The 16,661-nt window shown below is 37.3% G+C and overlaps 1 protein-coding gene and 1 long non-coding RNA gene across 6 annotated transcripts; both read right to left on the reverse strand.

Annotated features, from left to right (window-relative positions):
- Positions 1 to 1,101: 1,101 nt before the first annotated feature.
- LOC133778700 (uncharacterized) lies at positions 1,102 to 8,752 on the reverse strand. 4 transcript variants are annotated; one of them, XM_062218705.1, is made up of 3 exons: positions 7,810 to 8,752; positions 1,982 to 2,050; positions 1,102 to 1,363 (listed from the first exon to the last, which is right to left on the reverse strand). In XM_062218705.1, exons 1-2 carry the CDS (start codon positions 8,714 to 8,716, stop codon positions 1,983 to 1,985), a joined length of 975 nt encoding a protein of 324 aa, XP_062074689.1. In that variant the 5' UTR covers positions 8,717 to 8,752; the 3' UTR covers positions 1,102 to 1,363; position 1,982. The 4 variants fall into 4 exon arrangements, 3 of the variants coding, with proteins under 3 accessions (XP_062074689.1, XP_062074691.1, XP_062074690.1); XM_062218707.1 differs by lacking the exon at positions 1,982 to 2,050; XR_009869128.1 differs by lacking the exons at positions 1,102 to 1,363; positions 7,810 to 8,752 and adding an exon at positions 3,175 to 4,003 and having other exon boundaries at positions 1,364 to 2,050.
- Positions 8,753 to 8,767: 15 nt separating this feature from the next.
- On the reverse strand, positions 8,768 to 12,186 carry LOC133778701 (uncharacterized). Of its 2 annotated transcripts, XR_009869130.1 has the most exons (3): positions 11,316 to 12,161; positions 10,123 to 10,191; positions 8,768 to 9,504 (listed from the first exon to the last, which is right to left on the reverse strand). It is a non-coding gene; the product is annotated as an uncharacterized LOC133778701 (long non-coding RNA). The 2 variants fall into 2 exon arrangements; XR_009869129.1 differs by lacking the exon at positions 8,768 to 9,504 and having other exon boundaries at positions 9,505 to 10,191; positions 11,316 to 12,186.
- Between the last annotated feature and the right edge of the window lie 4,475 nt (positions 12,187 to 16,661).

Here is a 16,661-nt window from a genome sequence, read left to right on the forward strand (position 1 = left end):
CTGAGGACTCAAAAGCCCAGAACCATGTATCTTCCTGGCGACTTGCACTTAAAGGAATGCTTAAAATAAGCTGGGCATCTCTACTGTTAAACATATCCTTGATCAAATCTTCATCCCAGGCAATCCTCCTAGTGGTCATCAGAGAAGCCACTCTCTGATTAGTGAAAGAAGGGTGGATAGTACTGACTCTGGGGTTAGCTGTACATGGTAACCAGGGATCTTGTGTAATATCTATGCATGTCCCATGCCCAACCCGTCTCCTCGCACCAGCTTGAATAATCTCCTTAGCTTCAATGATGCTACGCCAAATGAAGCTGGGGTTGCTACCTAGCTTTGCAGACAAGAAACTACCTCCAGTGAAATACCTTGCTGCATAGATCTTAGCCACTAAAGTATGGGGTCGACACAGTAAGCGCCAACCTTGTTTACTAAGAAGCGCTAGGTTGAAATCATGTAGGTTTCGGAAGCCCATACCACCTTTCGATTTGTGAGTTGACAACTTCTCCCAACATTTCCAATGAATACCCCTGCTGTTCTTAGAGGCAGATTTCCACCAGTACCTGGCCATCAACTGCTCCATCTCTCGACATAACCCTTCCGGTAATAAAAACACATTCATAGCATAGCTTGGTAATGATTGTGCCACTGTTTTAAGTAATAACTCCTTACCATATTGTTTTATGGTACTATATTGTTGGGTTTTATTCACTTAATAAAATCATATTTATTGTGTAACATGTTTTTTATTATCAATAATATTAATTAACCTTGTAATTATGAACTAAAATTGTTGTGATCGTTGTCGATTATGCTTATCTAACCATATGATTATCGTTTATTTATAAAAAAAATATATCATAGGTCTAATAAACTGTTGTATTAAGTTTATGAATATATACACTTTTAGTCTTACTCAACATTATTAATTAGTGTTTCCGATCATATGATCGAATATTGTTCTTTTGTTAATATATATATGTACGTTTCATTATTGATAATTTCTTGAAACATTATATAATTATTCATTTTTTGAGGAACAAATAAATAGTCGATCATGTAACGCCCCGATTTCCCGAGACGTTACTTAGGGAGTCCATTTAAAAATAATAAACAATAAATACTTTAAGACACTAAGAGAACATATGTATTTAAAATTTAAGCAGCAATGAGATCTCATTATTTAAAAATAAAAATGTTGGACGCTAGGTTTAATAACAAAACATAAGGAAAATAACCATTCAAGTCTGAAAATTTAAAAACATAACATTTATTTCTAAAAACATAAAATAACTGGAGCCCAGCCTCTAACATGTTTCGTCCATGCCTCGAGCCCGCACCACTCACTGCTTTGCTTTGCCTTTACCTGCACACAGAGTACCCGTGAGCTAACGCCCAGTAAGAAGAGCTATGTAGGACATAACTCCCCAAACCAGAAAACATAAACTTTCAACTAAACATAAATAAACATCATAAGCACAATAATCATCGTGTGATATATAAACACCATATCACACTAACATAATGTGAGTTACACTCACACACATAAATACTAACAAGTCATGTTGATCGGACATGAAATGTAATCTGCCTTGCCTGCGCTGTACTCACACTCGGCATTCCCACGGTGGCTACTAGTCTAGCCTGCGCTGTACTCACACTCGGCCGTTCCCTCGAGACATCGTTGCCCTGCCTGCGCTGTACTCACACTCGGCAGTTCCGTGGTGGCATCCTATTATCATGAGTTATACACACCCAAGATAATTCCTGCAAGTGCTATACTCACACAAGCAGATAAAATCTAGTAGCACGCCTACTCTATCCTCTTAGCATGTCTACTAACTAAAAATCTCTAGCACTATCCTCATGCTAGTCAACCTAATGCAACAATTCAGGTCACAAATATAATTACATAACTAACAAATAAGAAAACAAGGTTGTACGCATAACGTACACCCTATGCGCAGATGTCCACTCTTCTTACCTTACACAGTGCGTTTTCCGCTGACGTGTCTCGAACCACTCGCTGCGTCACCTCGATGACCACTAGCTCCTAGACGTCCAATTACACAGCGAAAATTTAGGAAAAAATAAAATAGGCGTTAAGGTTTTGTTTCGAAACCTTAATTATCGAAATAATTTAACTATGCCATTTTAACATGCATGACACGTAAATTAAAACAATTTTCCACAAAAGGTCCAAACCATCATGTCACATACACAAACAATGATGTTTCTAACATATCGCATGAATTCATATAATTACTTTTTATGTGAAATTACCAAAATACCCTTTAATATCATAATTACATTAAAGACTCAATAATTTTATAAAAATTATCATATGACAACAAAATTTAATAAATAACTTTTCCAGAACCCTAAATAATCAGCAAATTCTCATATACGACCAGAAAAATAATTTTTAACATTTATAAATTATTTTTCCTCAATTTCTCAAATAAAACCCAAATAATATAAATAAATACACAACCAAGCCCAAAAATCAAACTAACATACAGAACTGTTTAAAATTCCAAAATAAACTTATAAAAATTATTTTAGAATTTTCTGGGCAAAATAACTAATTTTCTTAATTAATTTATAGAGAAACTAATTAATTAAAGAAAAATTAATAACTGATTAAAAATAGAATCTAACTATACAGATCGGTTTCTACACCCTACAGTAACACACAAAAATTATCTAAGGTTCAGAACAGTAGCATTAATATTTTTTTTATATTTAAAATATAACATAAGCCAAATAAATCATGAAAATTTCATAAATGATACAAATTCGAAATAAAATTACAGAGAGCCTTAGAATCTCATTTTAAACATATACAAAAATTCTCAGAATTTTCAGAATACTTTAAATAATTTTCCACATTTATTTTCTTAAATCACACATTTAAAAGTAAATAATTGAAGAAAATTATCAAATACGATCAAAACTTAAATCTAAACGTACAAAGTCATTCTAAAACATACAGATATCATTGAAACATAAAATCATATTTTTCTGAACAATAAAAATATTTTTCATAATTAATCTTTATTTAAACTTCAATAAATCATAATAATTCAAAGAAAAATCAGAAAAATATGAAACCAGTTGGAAAATGCTCTAAAATTAATGTACTAATTTTTAAGATTGAAAAACCAAAAAAAACACCTCAGTAAACACCCAGATCGGGTTCGCCGGGAATATCGCCGGTTTTGTCTTCTTCTCCGGCGACGGCGACTCTATGGCTGACTTTTGCTGCTTTCCAATCCTTCTCTTGCTTGGAAAATGATCCCCTTATGTCCAGAACTTCAAATCAATAGACCCCAGCCCAAAAAGATGTCCGTAACCCCTTGTTCCGAAGTCTTCTTCTCCAAGTCCGGTGTACCGCCAAAAATGGAGCTCAAAATTAGTTTTTCTTGCTCTAGACCATTTCAGCCCATTTCTTCACGTCAAAACCGATTATTGGAGTCCCCTAAGCTTGTTTATCACCAACCACACACACCATACACTCTTGAACACACTTAAATCCAAAATTATCCAAGAATATGCATTTTCTTGGATAAAAATGGTGAATCACAATCCGAGGCTTTATAAATGTATTTCTCACACTCAAAATGTTTATTTCCTCCCCTAGAATGATTCTACAATGCTCTTTACTGCCCAGATTTTTCCCAAGTGCAAGAACTCAAAAATTTCTTCTCTTTAAAAAAAAAACGATAAGAACACTCTCTCTCTTCAATCCTTTGATTCCCTCAATATTCCCACGATTTCTTCATCAGATTATCATGGTAACACGTTTTGGAAATAGGTTTAAAAAAAATAAATTAGCGTTTGAAGTGGTAAAATCCTCTTTTCAAGGAATTTATTTTTTTTTTCTTAAAAAAAAAATAAAATAAATTGACTAAGTTCCACAACTGATATTATCAGTTAAATTTCAAAAATTTAATCAATTTTATGAATATTTAATCATGTTAAAACAGAAGAAATAAAGTCTCTAAAATGCCCCTTGAACCAATCCCAAACTTGAGGGTATTATTGTCTTTTCACAAATTCTAATATTTAATATTATGGTAAATAAAAAAATTACACATAATAAGATAAAATAATTTCAAGCATATTATTATTACTATTATGCTCATAATAATAATAATAATTACTATTATAATTTTTAAATAAATAAAATAACTTAACCCGAGCCATTATTTATTCACTTGACATTATTCTCATGTTGTGATTCCACAAAAACTCAAACATGAGAAACCATGAATTTTATTTCCATTGGAAGTCATACATATCCAATAATCCATCAAAGGAAAAGAAAAAAAAATGACAAGGATGCACACAATGGGAAAATTACGAAATTGCCCTTCCGGGAAAACGGATATTACAATTATCCCCCCCTGAAAAGAAATTTCGTCCCGAAATTTTATTCAAACAACTCGGGATACTGCTGCAGCATATCAGACTCTAATTCCCAGGTTGCCTCCTGAACAACACTGTTCCTCCACAATACCTTTACAAAGGAAATGGTCTTATTCCTTAGAACTTTTTCCTTTCGATCGAGTATTTTCACTGGACGCTCATCGAATGACAAATCCTCCTGCAAACCCAAGGTCTCGTAGCTCAGCACATGCAATGGGTCGGATACATATTTTCGAAGTTGTGACACATGAAATACATTGTGCACCCCGGACAATGATGGTGGTAAAGCTACCCTGTAAGCCACATTGCCCACTCTATTCAAAATCTCAAAAGGTCCGACATATCTGGGACTTAGCTTTCCCCTCTTGCCAAACCTCTTCACCGAGATTCCTTTCCTTGGAGTCACACGAAGAAATACATGATCACCAACTTCAAACTCAACATGCTTGCGCTTTAGGTCTGCATAAGACTTCTGTCTACTCTGAGCTGTGACCATTCTAGCCCTGATTTTCTGAATAGCCTCATTGGTGTGTTGCACTGCATCGGGTCCAAGTAGTTTTCTCTCTCCTAGTTCATCCCAGTGAAGTGGGGACCTACACTTTCTTCCATACAACATTTCATATGGTGCTACCCCGATGGTAGATTGGTAGCTGTTGTTGTACGAAAACTCAATTAGTGGCAAGTATCTACTCCAGGATCCCTGAAAGTCAATGACACACGCTCTGAGCATATCTTCTAAGATTTGATTTGTTCTCTCAGTTTGACCATCCGTTTCTGGGTGATAAGCTGTACTGAACTTCAACCGAGTTCCCATCGCTCTTTGCAAACTCTCCCAGAATGATGATGTAAACCGAGCATCCCGATCACACACAATAGAGTACGGTGTCCCATGTAGCCGTACTATCTCATTCATGTACAACTCGGCGAACTGATCCATAGAATAAGTCATGCGCACTAGTAGGAAGTGAGCTGACTTAGTATACCTATCCACAATTACCCAAATTGCATCGTGCTGTTTTGTGGTCCTAGGTAACCCCGTCACAAAATCCATAGATATCTCATCCCATTTCCATTCAGGAATATTCAACGGTTGCAATAGCCCCGCTGGTCTTTGATGTTCTGCCTTAACCTGTTGACAGGTTAAGCATTTTGCCACATATTCCACTACATCCTTTTTCATTCCCGACCACCAATACAATACCTTAAGGTCATGGTACATCTTAGTGGTCCCGGGGTGAACTGAATATGGGGTAGTATGAGCTTCTGCCAGAATCTCTTTCCTCAGCTCATCATTGTTTGGCACACAAATACGCCCCTTGAATCTGATTAGTCCAGTATCTGACATAGTGAAATCCTTGGCATTCCCATCCTGCATCTCTTGCTTTAGGTCACTTAACTTCTTGTCTGCATTTTGTCCTTCCCTGATCCTTTCTAACAAGGTGGACTGAAGTGTAACCTTTGCAAGTTTTCCTGTGATCAGTTCTATACCAGCGCGTTCCATGTCTTCTAGGATCTTCCTTGATACTCCTTGTAAATAAGAAACCATTCCCGGCCCTCTGCGACTAAGTGCATCCGCCACAACATTGGCTTTACCAGGGTGGTATAGTATGTCGCAGTCATAATCCTTGACTAACTCCAACCATCTCCTCTGTCTCATATTTAACTCCTTCTGGGTGAAGAAGTATTTGAGGCTATTGTGATCGGTGTAAATCTCACATTTCACCCCATAGAGATAGTGACGCCAAATCTTCAGTGCAAAGACAACCGCTGCTAATTCCAGGTCGTGTGTCGGATACCTCTGCTCATAATCTTTCAGTTGCCTAGAGGCATAGGCTATCACCTTACCAGACTGCATCAGTACACATCCCAACCCTTGTTTTGATGCATCACAGTAAACCACGAACTGCCCGTCCTCTGAGGGTAAGCTGAGTACAGGTGCTGATATAAGCCGACTCTTCAATTCCTGGAAGCTCTGCTCGCATTTATCTGACCAATTGAACTTTAGATTCTTTCTTGTCAATTCTGTCATCGGTGCGGCTATCTTTGAAAACCCTTCGACAAACCTCCTATAATAGCCCGCCAAACCCAGAAAACTTCTGACTTCCGAGGCATTCTTTGGTCTTGGCCATTCTTTCACTGCAGCAATCTTTGCAGGATCTACTTTCACTCCTCCATCGGTGACAATATGACCCAGAAAACCAACCTCAGATAACCAGAACTCACACTTCTTGTATTTGGCATATAGCTGATGTTGTCTTAATCGTTGCAAGGTCAGACGTAAATGAACCTCATGTTCTTCTTCTGTCTTGGAGTAGACCAATATATCATCTATGAACACAATGACAAACTGATCCAAGTACTCCTTGAAAACCCTGTTCATGAGGTCCATAAAAGCTGCTGGGGCATTTGTGAGTCCAAACGACATCACCAGAAATTCGTAATGCCCGTACCTGGTTCTGAAGGCTGTCTTTGGTATATCATCATTCTTGATCCTCAATTGATGGTATCCCGACCGAAGATCAATTTTTGAAAACACCTTGGTCCCCTGAAGCTGGTCAAACAGATCATCGATTCTTGGCAAAGGATATCTGTTCTTTATTGTGACCTTATTCAGCTCCCGATAATCAATACACATCCTCATAGACCCGTCTTTCTTCTTGACAAAAAGCACTGGTGCGCCCCAAGGAGAATAGCTCGGTCTGATGAACCCCAACTTTAGTAATTCCTCCAATTGAGTTTTGAGCTCTTTCAATTCTGCTGGTGCCATTCTGTATGGTGCTCGAGATACTGGCGTTGTCCCGGGCATCAGATCAATTACAAATTCTATCTCCCTGTGCGGAGGTAAACCTGGCAGTTCTTCTGGAAAAACATCGAGGAACTCAGCTACAACTCTTGTCTCTTCAGGTCTCCTTTCTGTCTCTTCGGTTTCATTGACCATGTTCACGAGATACCCCAAACATCCGTGTTGCAACATTTCTCTAGCTTTCATCGCTGATATGATAGGAGTTCTGGGTTTCTTGCTTATGCCTTCGAACTCAAACGAATCTCCACCTTCCGGTGCAAAGACCACTTTCTTGCGTTTGCAGTCGATAGATGCACCGTATTTGGAAAGAAAATCCATCCCCAGAATTACATCAAAATCATACAAATCTAATACAATCAGGTCTACATACAATTCCCTCCCACCTATCCATAAAGGTACAGCTTTAACCCAATTTTTAGATATTACAATTTCCCCAGAAGGTAACATAGTCCCAAACCCCACATCAAATATTTCACTAGGTGCATTTACAACATTTACAGTTCTACTAGAAATAAAAGAGTGTGATGCACCAGAATCAAATAAAACTTTACATGTGATATTGGCCATAGGGATCTGACCTGTTATGACGGAAGGACTTGCCTCAGCTTCAGCTTGGGTGATGGTGAAGACTCTGGCTGGGACGTACTTGTCATCCTTCTTCTGTTCTTCCTTACTGCCAGATTGTTCCCATGTCGGACAATTGCGCTTCACATGACCTTCCTTCCCACATTTGTAGCAAACTCCAGCTCTGCACTCACCAAGATGGCGTTTTGTGCACTTAGGGCAAGGTGGAATGTTTCTGCTACCATTTCCACCAGGACGGTTGTCATTGTTGGGCTTGGGCCGTTTATCATTTCTGGCTTGGCTTGGCTGGTCCTGTACCCTTTTCCTATTGTCAGTGGAGGTGGTTGCCCCACTCTTCTTAGCATCTCTTCTAGCAGCATTATCTTTCCAGATTCTCTCTTCGCTTCTTTCAGCCGTAAGAGCCATTTCCACCACTTCAGCATAGGTGAAAGCACCTCTAGAAACAATCTCCACATCCCGAGCTATCATTGGTTTTAGACCTCTCACAAACCGGTCCGCTCGTACCTTGTCAGTAGGTACAAGATCCTTGGCAAACTTCGCCAACCGATCGAACTTCTGTGCATATTCTGTCACCGAGAGATTACCTTGAGTCAGCTTGGTAAATTCATCCATTTTTGCTGCTAACACTGCTGAGTTGTAGTATTTATCATTAAACACTTGTTTGAATCCGTCCCAATCCATAGTGTTAACATCCCGTGATTGCTCCACTACCTCCCACCAAATCCGAGCATCTTTTCTCAGCATGAAAGATGCGCACACCACTCGTTCATTTCCTTGAACTCCCATCATGTTCAAGATCCTCTCCATCCCACTGATCCACTCCTCTGCCTGGACAGGATCGATGCTGCCTTCAAACACTGGCGGGTGTTGCTTTCGAAACCTTTCAAACAAAGGCTCCATACGATTCTCCGCAACTGGTAACCCTACGATGGCAGGTGGCTGAATAACCATTGGTGCTTCAGACCTTACAGGTGGCCCAGCTTGCTGCCTCAGTTGATTGATCTCTGCGTTCTGTCTTTGAATGGTCTCTTCCATTCTCGCAAAACGTTCCTCCCATCCTTGTGGCGGTTCGGGCTGTGCTGCATTCATTGCTGCTCTCCCCCTACCTCGACCACGTCCTACTCTGACTGATCTACGAGGGAGCATTCTCAATTTCCTGAACCACACACGTAAATAACTTATAATGAAAAGGAATTATTGCGGTAAGAGATCATTATAAGAGAACACTAAGTACATAAATGTGCATAGTCAAAAAGCAAAAATTCTTAAGTAATCTTTAACCGCTTACAGTACAGTGAGTCGAGCTCGTCCTTGGCGATGAACTTTACATGTTAGGGCTTATCACAGATTCTTTAGGACCGTTTTTCTCTGATACCATACTGTAACGCCCCGATTTCCCGAGACGTTACTTAGGGAGTCCATTTAAAAATAATAAACAATAAATACTTTAAGACACTAAGAGAACATATGTATTTAAAATTTAAGCAGCAATGAGATCTCATTATTTAAAAATAAAAATGTTGGACGCTAGGTTTAATAACAAAACATAAGGAAAATAACCATTCAAGTCTGAAAATTTAAAAACATAACATTTATTTCTAAAAACATAAAATAACTGGAGCCCAGCCTCTAACATGTTTCGTCCATGCCTCGAGCCCGCACCACTCACTGCTTTGCTTTGCCTTTACCTGCACACAGAGTACCCGTGAGCTAACGCCCAGTAAGAAGAGCTATGTAGGACATAACTCCCCAAACCAGAAAACATAAACTTTCAACTAAACATAAATAAACATCATAAGCACAATAATCATCGTGTGATATATAAACACCATATCACACTAACATAATGTGAGTTACACTCACACACATAAATACTAACAAGTCATGTTGATCGGACATGAAATGTAATCTGCCTTGCCTGCGCTGTACTCACACTCGGCATTCCCACGGTGGCTACTAGTCTAGCCTGCGCTGTACTCACACTCGGCCGTTCCCTCGAGACATCGTTGCCCTGCCTGCGCTGTACTCACACTCGGCAGTTCCGTGGTGGCATCCTATTATCATGAGTTATACACACCCAAGATAATTCCTGCAAGTGCTATACTCACACAAGCAGATAAAATCTAGTAGCACGCCTACTCTATCCTCTTAGCATGTCTACTAACTAAAAATCTCTAGCACTATCCTCATGCTAGTCAACCTAATGCAACAATTCAGGTCACAAATATAATTACATAACTAACAAATAAGAAAACAAGGTTGTACGCATAACGTACACCCTATGCGCAGATGTCCACTCTTCTTACCTTACACAGTGCGTTTTCCGCTGACGTGTCTCGAACCACTCGCTGCGTCACCTCGATGACCACTAGCTCCTAGACGTCCAATTACACAGCGAAAATTTAGGAAAAAATAAAATAGGCGTTAAGGTTTTGTTTCGAAACCTTAATTATCGAAATAATTTAACTATGCCATTTTAACATGCATGACACGTAAATTAAAACAATTTTCCACAAAAGGTCCAAACCATCATGTCACATACACAAACAATGATGTTTCTAACATATCGCATGAATTCATATAATTACTTTTTATGTGAAATTACCAAAATACCCTTTAATATCATAATTACATTAAAGACTCAATAATTTTATAAAAATTATCATATGACAACAAAATTTAATAAATAACTTTTCCAGAACCCTAAATAATCAGCAAATTCTCATATACGACCAGAAAAATAATTTTTAACATTTATAAATTATTTTTCCTCAATTTCTCAAATAAAACCCAAATAATATAAATAAATACACAACCAAGCCCAAAAATCAAACTAACATACAGAACTGTTTAAAATTCCAAAATAAACTTATAAAAATTATTTTAGAATTTTCTGGGCAAAATAACTAATTTTCTTAATTAATTTATAGAGAAACTAATTAATTAAAGAAAAATTAATAACTGATTAAAAATAGAATCTAACTATACAGATCGGTTTCTACACCCTACAGTAACACACAAAAATTATCTAAGGTTCAGAACAGTAGCATTAATATTTTTTTTATATTTAAAATATAACATAAGCCAAATAAATCATGAAAATTTCATAAATGATACAAATTCGAAATAAAATTACAGAGAGCCTTAGAATCTCATTTTAAACATATACAAAAATTCTCAGAATTTTCAGAATACTTTAAATAATTTTCCACATTTATTTTCTTAAATCACACATTTAAAAGTAAATAATTGAAGAAAATTATCAAATACGATCAAAACTTAAATCTAAACGTACAAAGTCATTCTAAAACATACAGATATCATTGAAACATAAAATCATATTTTTCTGAACAATAAAAATATTTTTCATAATTAATCTTTATTTAAACTTCAATAAATCATAATAATTCAAAGAAAAATCAGAAAAATATGAAACCAGTTGGAAAATGCTCTAAAATTAATGTACTAATTTTTAAGATTGAAAAACCAAAAAAAACACCTCAGTAAACACCCAGATCGGGTTCGCCGGGAATATCGCCGGTTTTGTCTTCTTCTCCGGCGACGGCGACTCTATGGCTGACTTTTGCTGCTTTCCAATCCTTCTCTTGCTTGGAAAATGATCCCCTTATGTCCAGAACTTCAAATCAATAGACCCCAGCCCAAAAAGATGTCCGTAACCCCTTGTTCCGAAGTCTTCTTCTCCAAGTCCGGTGTACCGCCAAAAATGGAGCTCAAAATTAGTTTTTCTTGCTCTAGACCATTTCAGCCCATTTCTTCACGTCAAAACCGATTATTGGAGTCCCCTAAGCTTGTTTATCACCAACCACACACACCATACACTCTTGAACACACTTAAATCCAAAATTATCCAAGAATATGCATTTTCTTGGATAAAAATGGTGAATCACAATCCGAGGCTTTATAAATGTATTTCTCACACTCAAAATGTTTATTTCCTCCCCTAGAATGATTCTACAATGCTCTTTACTGCCCAGATTTTTCCCAAGTGCAAGAACTCAAAAATTTCTTCTCTTTAAAAAAAAAACGATAAGAACACTCTCTCTCTTCAATCCTTTGATTCCCTCAATATTCCCACGATTTCTTCATCAGATTATCATGGTAACACGTTTTGGAAATAGGTTTAAAAAAAATAAATTAGCGTTTGAAGTGGTAAAATCCTCTTTTCAAGGAATTTATTTTTTTTTTCTTAAAAAAAAAATAAAATAAATTGACTAAGTTCCACAACTGATATTATCAGTTAAATTTCAAAAATTTAATCAATTTTATGAATATTTAATCATGTTAAAACAGAAGAAATAAAGTCTCTAAAATGCCCCTTGAACCAATCCCAAACTTGAGGGTATTATGGTCTTTTCACAAATTCTAATATTTAATATTATGGTAAATAAAAAAATTACACATAATAAGATAAAATAATTTCAAGCATATTATTATTACTATTATGCTCATAATAATAATAATAATTACTATTATAATTTTTAAATAAATAAAATAACTTAACCCGAGCCATTATTTATTCACTTGACATTATTCTCATGTTGTGATTCCACAAAAACTCAAACATGAGAAACCATGAATTTTATTTCCATTGGAAGTCATACATATCCAATAATCCATCAAAGGAAAAGAAAAAAAAATGACAAGGATGCACACAATGGGAAAATTACGAAATTGCCCTTCCGGGAAAACGGATATTACAGATCATACCACTGATATTTTATTATCATTAATAAGATTTAATGGCAATTTTATTTAATGTGTAAATAGATAAACTCTTGTGATATATATAGGGTAGGTTGTATGTAATCAAATTTCATCAATTTTTAGATACATTTAGTATTTTATTATTAATTATGAACATTATAAATAGTTCGATTAAACCGTTAATTGTTAAAATATTCGAAATGTTAAGCAGTACTGCTAGTTAACATATTTTGTTAGTAGTGCCTGTTTCGATCTCGTTCAATATAACACCCGAAAAATAAGTTAAGCACATCAATTTTTAGATATATTTAGTATATATTCGTAATTATGGATATTATAAATAGTTTGTTTAAACTGTAAGTGTTAAAATATTGGAAATGTTAAGCAGTACTGATAATTAACCTAGCTTGTTAGTAGTGCATGACTGTTTTGATCTCCTTCGATATAACACCCGAGATTAGTATTACGTTAAGCATGTGAACTAGTATTTTGTTGTGTTAGACTATAAAATGTTTCAATTATTGTGTACGAATAATTGAAATAATTTTATTAATTAAACTAGGAAAAGAAAAAAAAAAATTTTGCCGGCGCAATAGTGCGTCGGTGAAAATACTTTTGCCGGCACGTTTGACGAAATGCGTCGGCAAAAGTATAGCAGGAAAATTCCTGCCTTCGCAATTTAAAACACACGTGGTAGGTGAAAACTTTTGCCGCGCGTGTTTCGTTGCGTCGGCAAAAGTCAAATATTGCCCCAGCAAAAGTCCACTTAAATGAAATGACATTGTTTTGTACTAGGGCAATAAATGTGACTTTTGCCGGCGCGTTTCGTTGCGCCGGCAAAAGTTTAATGATATTTCACCAGCCGCCCCTCCCTTATTCCCCATTTCTCTTCCACAACCTCTCTCTCTCTGCACCAGACGCCTCCCCGGCCACCACACCACTGCAACGCCGAACCCCGAGACCACCCCACCGCGACGGCACCCCACCCGAGGCCCCACCCCACCCTGATGGCCACCACGATCCCACCACACCCCACCCCACTTTGACGCCACACCACCCAACCCCACCCGAGGCCCACCCCACCTCGACGCCACCGTGAACCCACCCCTGCCACCCCCTCCTTCTCCAAGTCGCCCCCTAAGGTAAGTTTTATAATATAGTTTTCTATTTTATTTTATGTTATTTTATTTTATTTATATATTGAATTTTTTTTGTTTCTATGGAGTCCCCAGGCCACTGTCGGAGCGGAGCCACTTCACCCACTGTAATATTTTTAGTTATTTTTATAATATATTTTTTTAGTATTAATTTTTTTTTTTTGTAAAATAAAAAAAACAGATTTTAATATGTATTTTTTATTTTATTTTAATGCTTTATATGTGTTTACCCAAAAACAGACTACCTGATGACGTGGCAGGATTGGCCTACACATGGGAGGCATGTGGCTGTTCTAAGTAAGTGTATCCTGCTCGGCCATCGACCAGAAGATTATCGGCTTATCAAGCATCATACTTATGGGCGACTAGTCTGGTCGCATATATTCATTTATTTCCTTCAGATATGCAATCTTGTAATTACGTATTAATTATAATTTCCCTAAGGGACTCAGTTATTGGATAAGGTGGTATTCTCCAAGATGGATCTTTGATCTGGTTAGAACCAGCTAGAGATCAAGGAGAAGAATATGCAGAAAACTGATGTTGTATTAGATAAAGGCACTGGGAGTGCTAAGTTATGTTCTGAGAATTTGGTTAATGTAAAGTTGTTTTGATGAATCAGATGAATAGCGTATTCAAAGACTATCTGAATTGGATTTGTGATCGTCTTGATCGATGGTATTATAGTATATTCTCAGTTGGAGATTTGCCAAGGTCAAGGAATGCCTCAGAAGGCAGGAGTTTCCTTGGACGGGCATGATATTATATGTGCTTTGGGAAAGAATTTTGAGTCTTCTTGCAGATCAGAATCAGTTTGCAGGTTGTTATGACACCTCAGTGACAGTGAAAAGAGATTGCCTATGCATCATGTTGGTTAGAGGATCTGACCAGAACTAGAGTAGAGTTTCTAGTGGGCCAGGTGGCCAGCTTTATGTTTAAGATTATCATTTTAGAGAGGATCAAAAGGAAAACAATTAAGTGAACCACAGATAGGAAAAAATGAGTGGAAAGTCTTAGCTGGATTAGCTCAGGGCTATGTAGTGTCAGGTATGAATTTATTGTAGATAAATGGATCAGACTTGGGATCCAATGGACACTGGGATTAAATGGGAGATTCTAGATGAATCTTATACTACTCTTTTATTCTCTTCATCCAGGCATAATGGAAAAGGTACTAGAGTTTGAATGCTTTAAATAGATGGCATGGGGTGGAGAGGGACATAATGGAATACATGGTAAAAGTCTTAACTTGTTAGCATAACAAGACAGAGTATCAAAATCAGAAAGGCCATTGCAGCCTTTGGGTATTCCATAATGGAAATAAGGAAACATCGCGATGGGTTTCGCGGTGGGGCTGCCCAAGATAGTGGGCCAGTAAGAGTTGAATTGGGTCATTATGGACCAATATTTAAAGTGAGTTCACTTCTATTAGTAAGGACGAATAATAAAGTGACCGATATTCAGATCTCTATGTGAGAGAGATAGTACGCCTTCATGGAATTCAATGTCTATCTTATCAGATGAAGACTCTATTATTACTTCCAGGTCTTGGAAGGGTTAAGGAAGGCGATGAGTATATAGTTGGAATGTAGTACAGTTAATTATCCTCAGGCTGATGGTAAATCAGAGAAAGTTATCCAGTAGGAGATGAGGTATGATAGAGAATGTTTATCATTCGTTCATTGGAATGAGATGGGTGAGATATTATATCTGAATACTGAGGTAGTTCAGGGGATCATTGAGGTTATTGAAAAGATTAGAGCTTGGATGCTCACTTCTCAGAATAAATGGAAAAGTTTTATTGAATTGAAAAGCAGGAACATTGTAATGCCTTGAATTCTCCGATGTGGTTTAATGGCGGGAATAGTAGGCCGGGAGGGCCATACTTGCTTAATTATGCCATTAATTGATAGAATGCATGTATATGTGAATTATATTATAATATGATGTTAAATGCATGCATGTGGGTCCAGGGGTGTGATGGTAATTTGGCCCGTTGAGGGTATAATTGTATGCATGTCAATGATATGTTGTTGAGACCACATTATAATGTGGGTTTGTTCGAGCTATTCGGCAAGAGATGATCATGGATTATTGATTAGCGGTCTAGTCATAACAGGTTTAAGTTCGGGGCTCGGGATGAGTCTCGGGGTGATTTTAATGATTAGAGCGTTACCGGGAATTAAAGGGGTAACAAGATATGAATGATTGGTGTTTGAGATGATCGAGAATAGCGGGAATTGGAGAGCGTTAATTATGATTAACAAGATAGGTGGAAAATACCAATTTTGCCCTTGGGAGCCTTTAGAAACTATTAATTGACCTAGGGGTATTTTGGTCTTTTCACCCCTAGGATAGATATAACCATTTTTTGAGCTGAGAAAGAGGTAGAAAAACAGAGTCTACTTGAAGCTTCTCCCGTATCATCCTTTCCTTCATTTTTCTTTGGGATTTTTGAATCATTCTTGAGGATTCAAGCTTGGGAAGTAAGCCTTGGGAGTTTGGGAGTGTGTTCCTCCATTGAAGAGTATCATAAGCTGAGCTTTGGGTAAGTTTCTAACCATTGAAAATCCCTGGTTTGCCCTATTTTAGTTCTGTTTTACAGTTGTGATTTCTAGGTTGAATACTTGGTTTTGTTGGGAGTTTTGGCTAGGGTTCTTATGGTTGTGATGTTTGGGGTGTGTTAGGATGATTTTTGGGTTCATTTGGCATAAAAAATGGGATTTGGAAGCATTGGAATCAGGTTAGAATCGAAGGAGATGAAGAAGGAGGTTTCAAGGGGTTCTTGGTCTGGAGGTAGTGCTGTAGCGCCCACCTTAGGGCGCTACAACGCTACTCAGGGGGCATTTGGGCGTGTTGGGGGTTCTGAGAATAGCGCTGGGGCGCTAGGGGTCAGCGCTGTAGCGTTACTCTGTTCCTTCAAAGTTTTATTTTGAGTATTTTTAAGGGTTTTTGACTTGGGG

Source organism: Humulus lupulus, chromosome 5 (assembly GCF_963169125.1).
Source record: "Humulus lupulus chromosome 5, drHumLupu1.1, whole genome shotgun sequence".
In the NCBI taxonomy this organism is placed as follows: Eukaryota; Viridiplantae; Streptophyta; class Magnoliopsida; order Rosales; family Cannabaceae; genus Humulus; species Humulus lupulus.

Coding starts and splice junctions, on each gene's coding strand:
- LOC133778700 (XM_062218705.1), bottom strand. CDS start 8,716: ATGGAGCCTTTGTTTGAAAGGTTTCGAAAGCAACACCCGCCAGTGTTT. Junction 2,051..7,809: donor AAGTCCTTCCGTCATAACAG/GTCAGATCCCTA, acceptor TTGGACGTCTAG/GAGCTAGTGGTCATCGAGGT.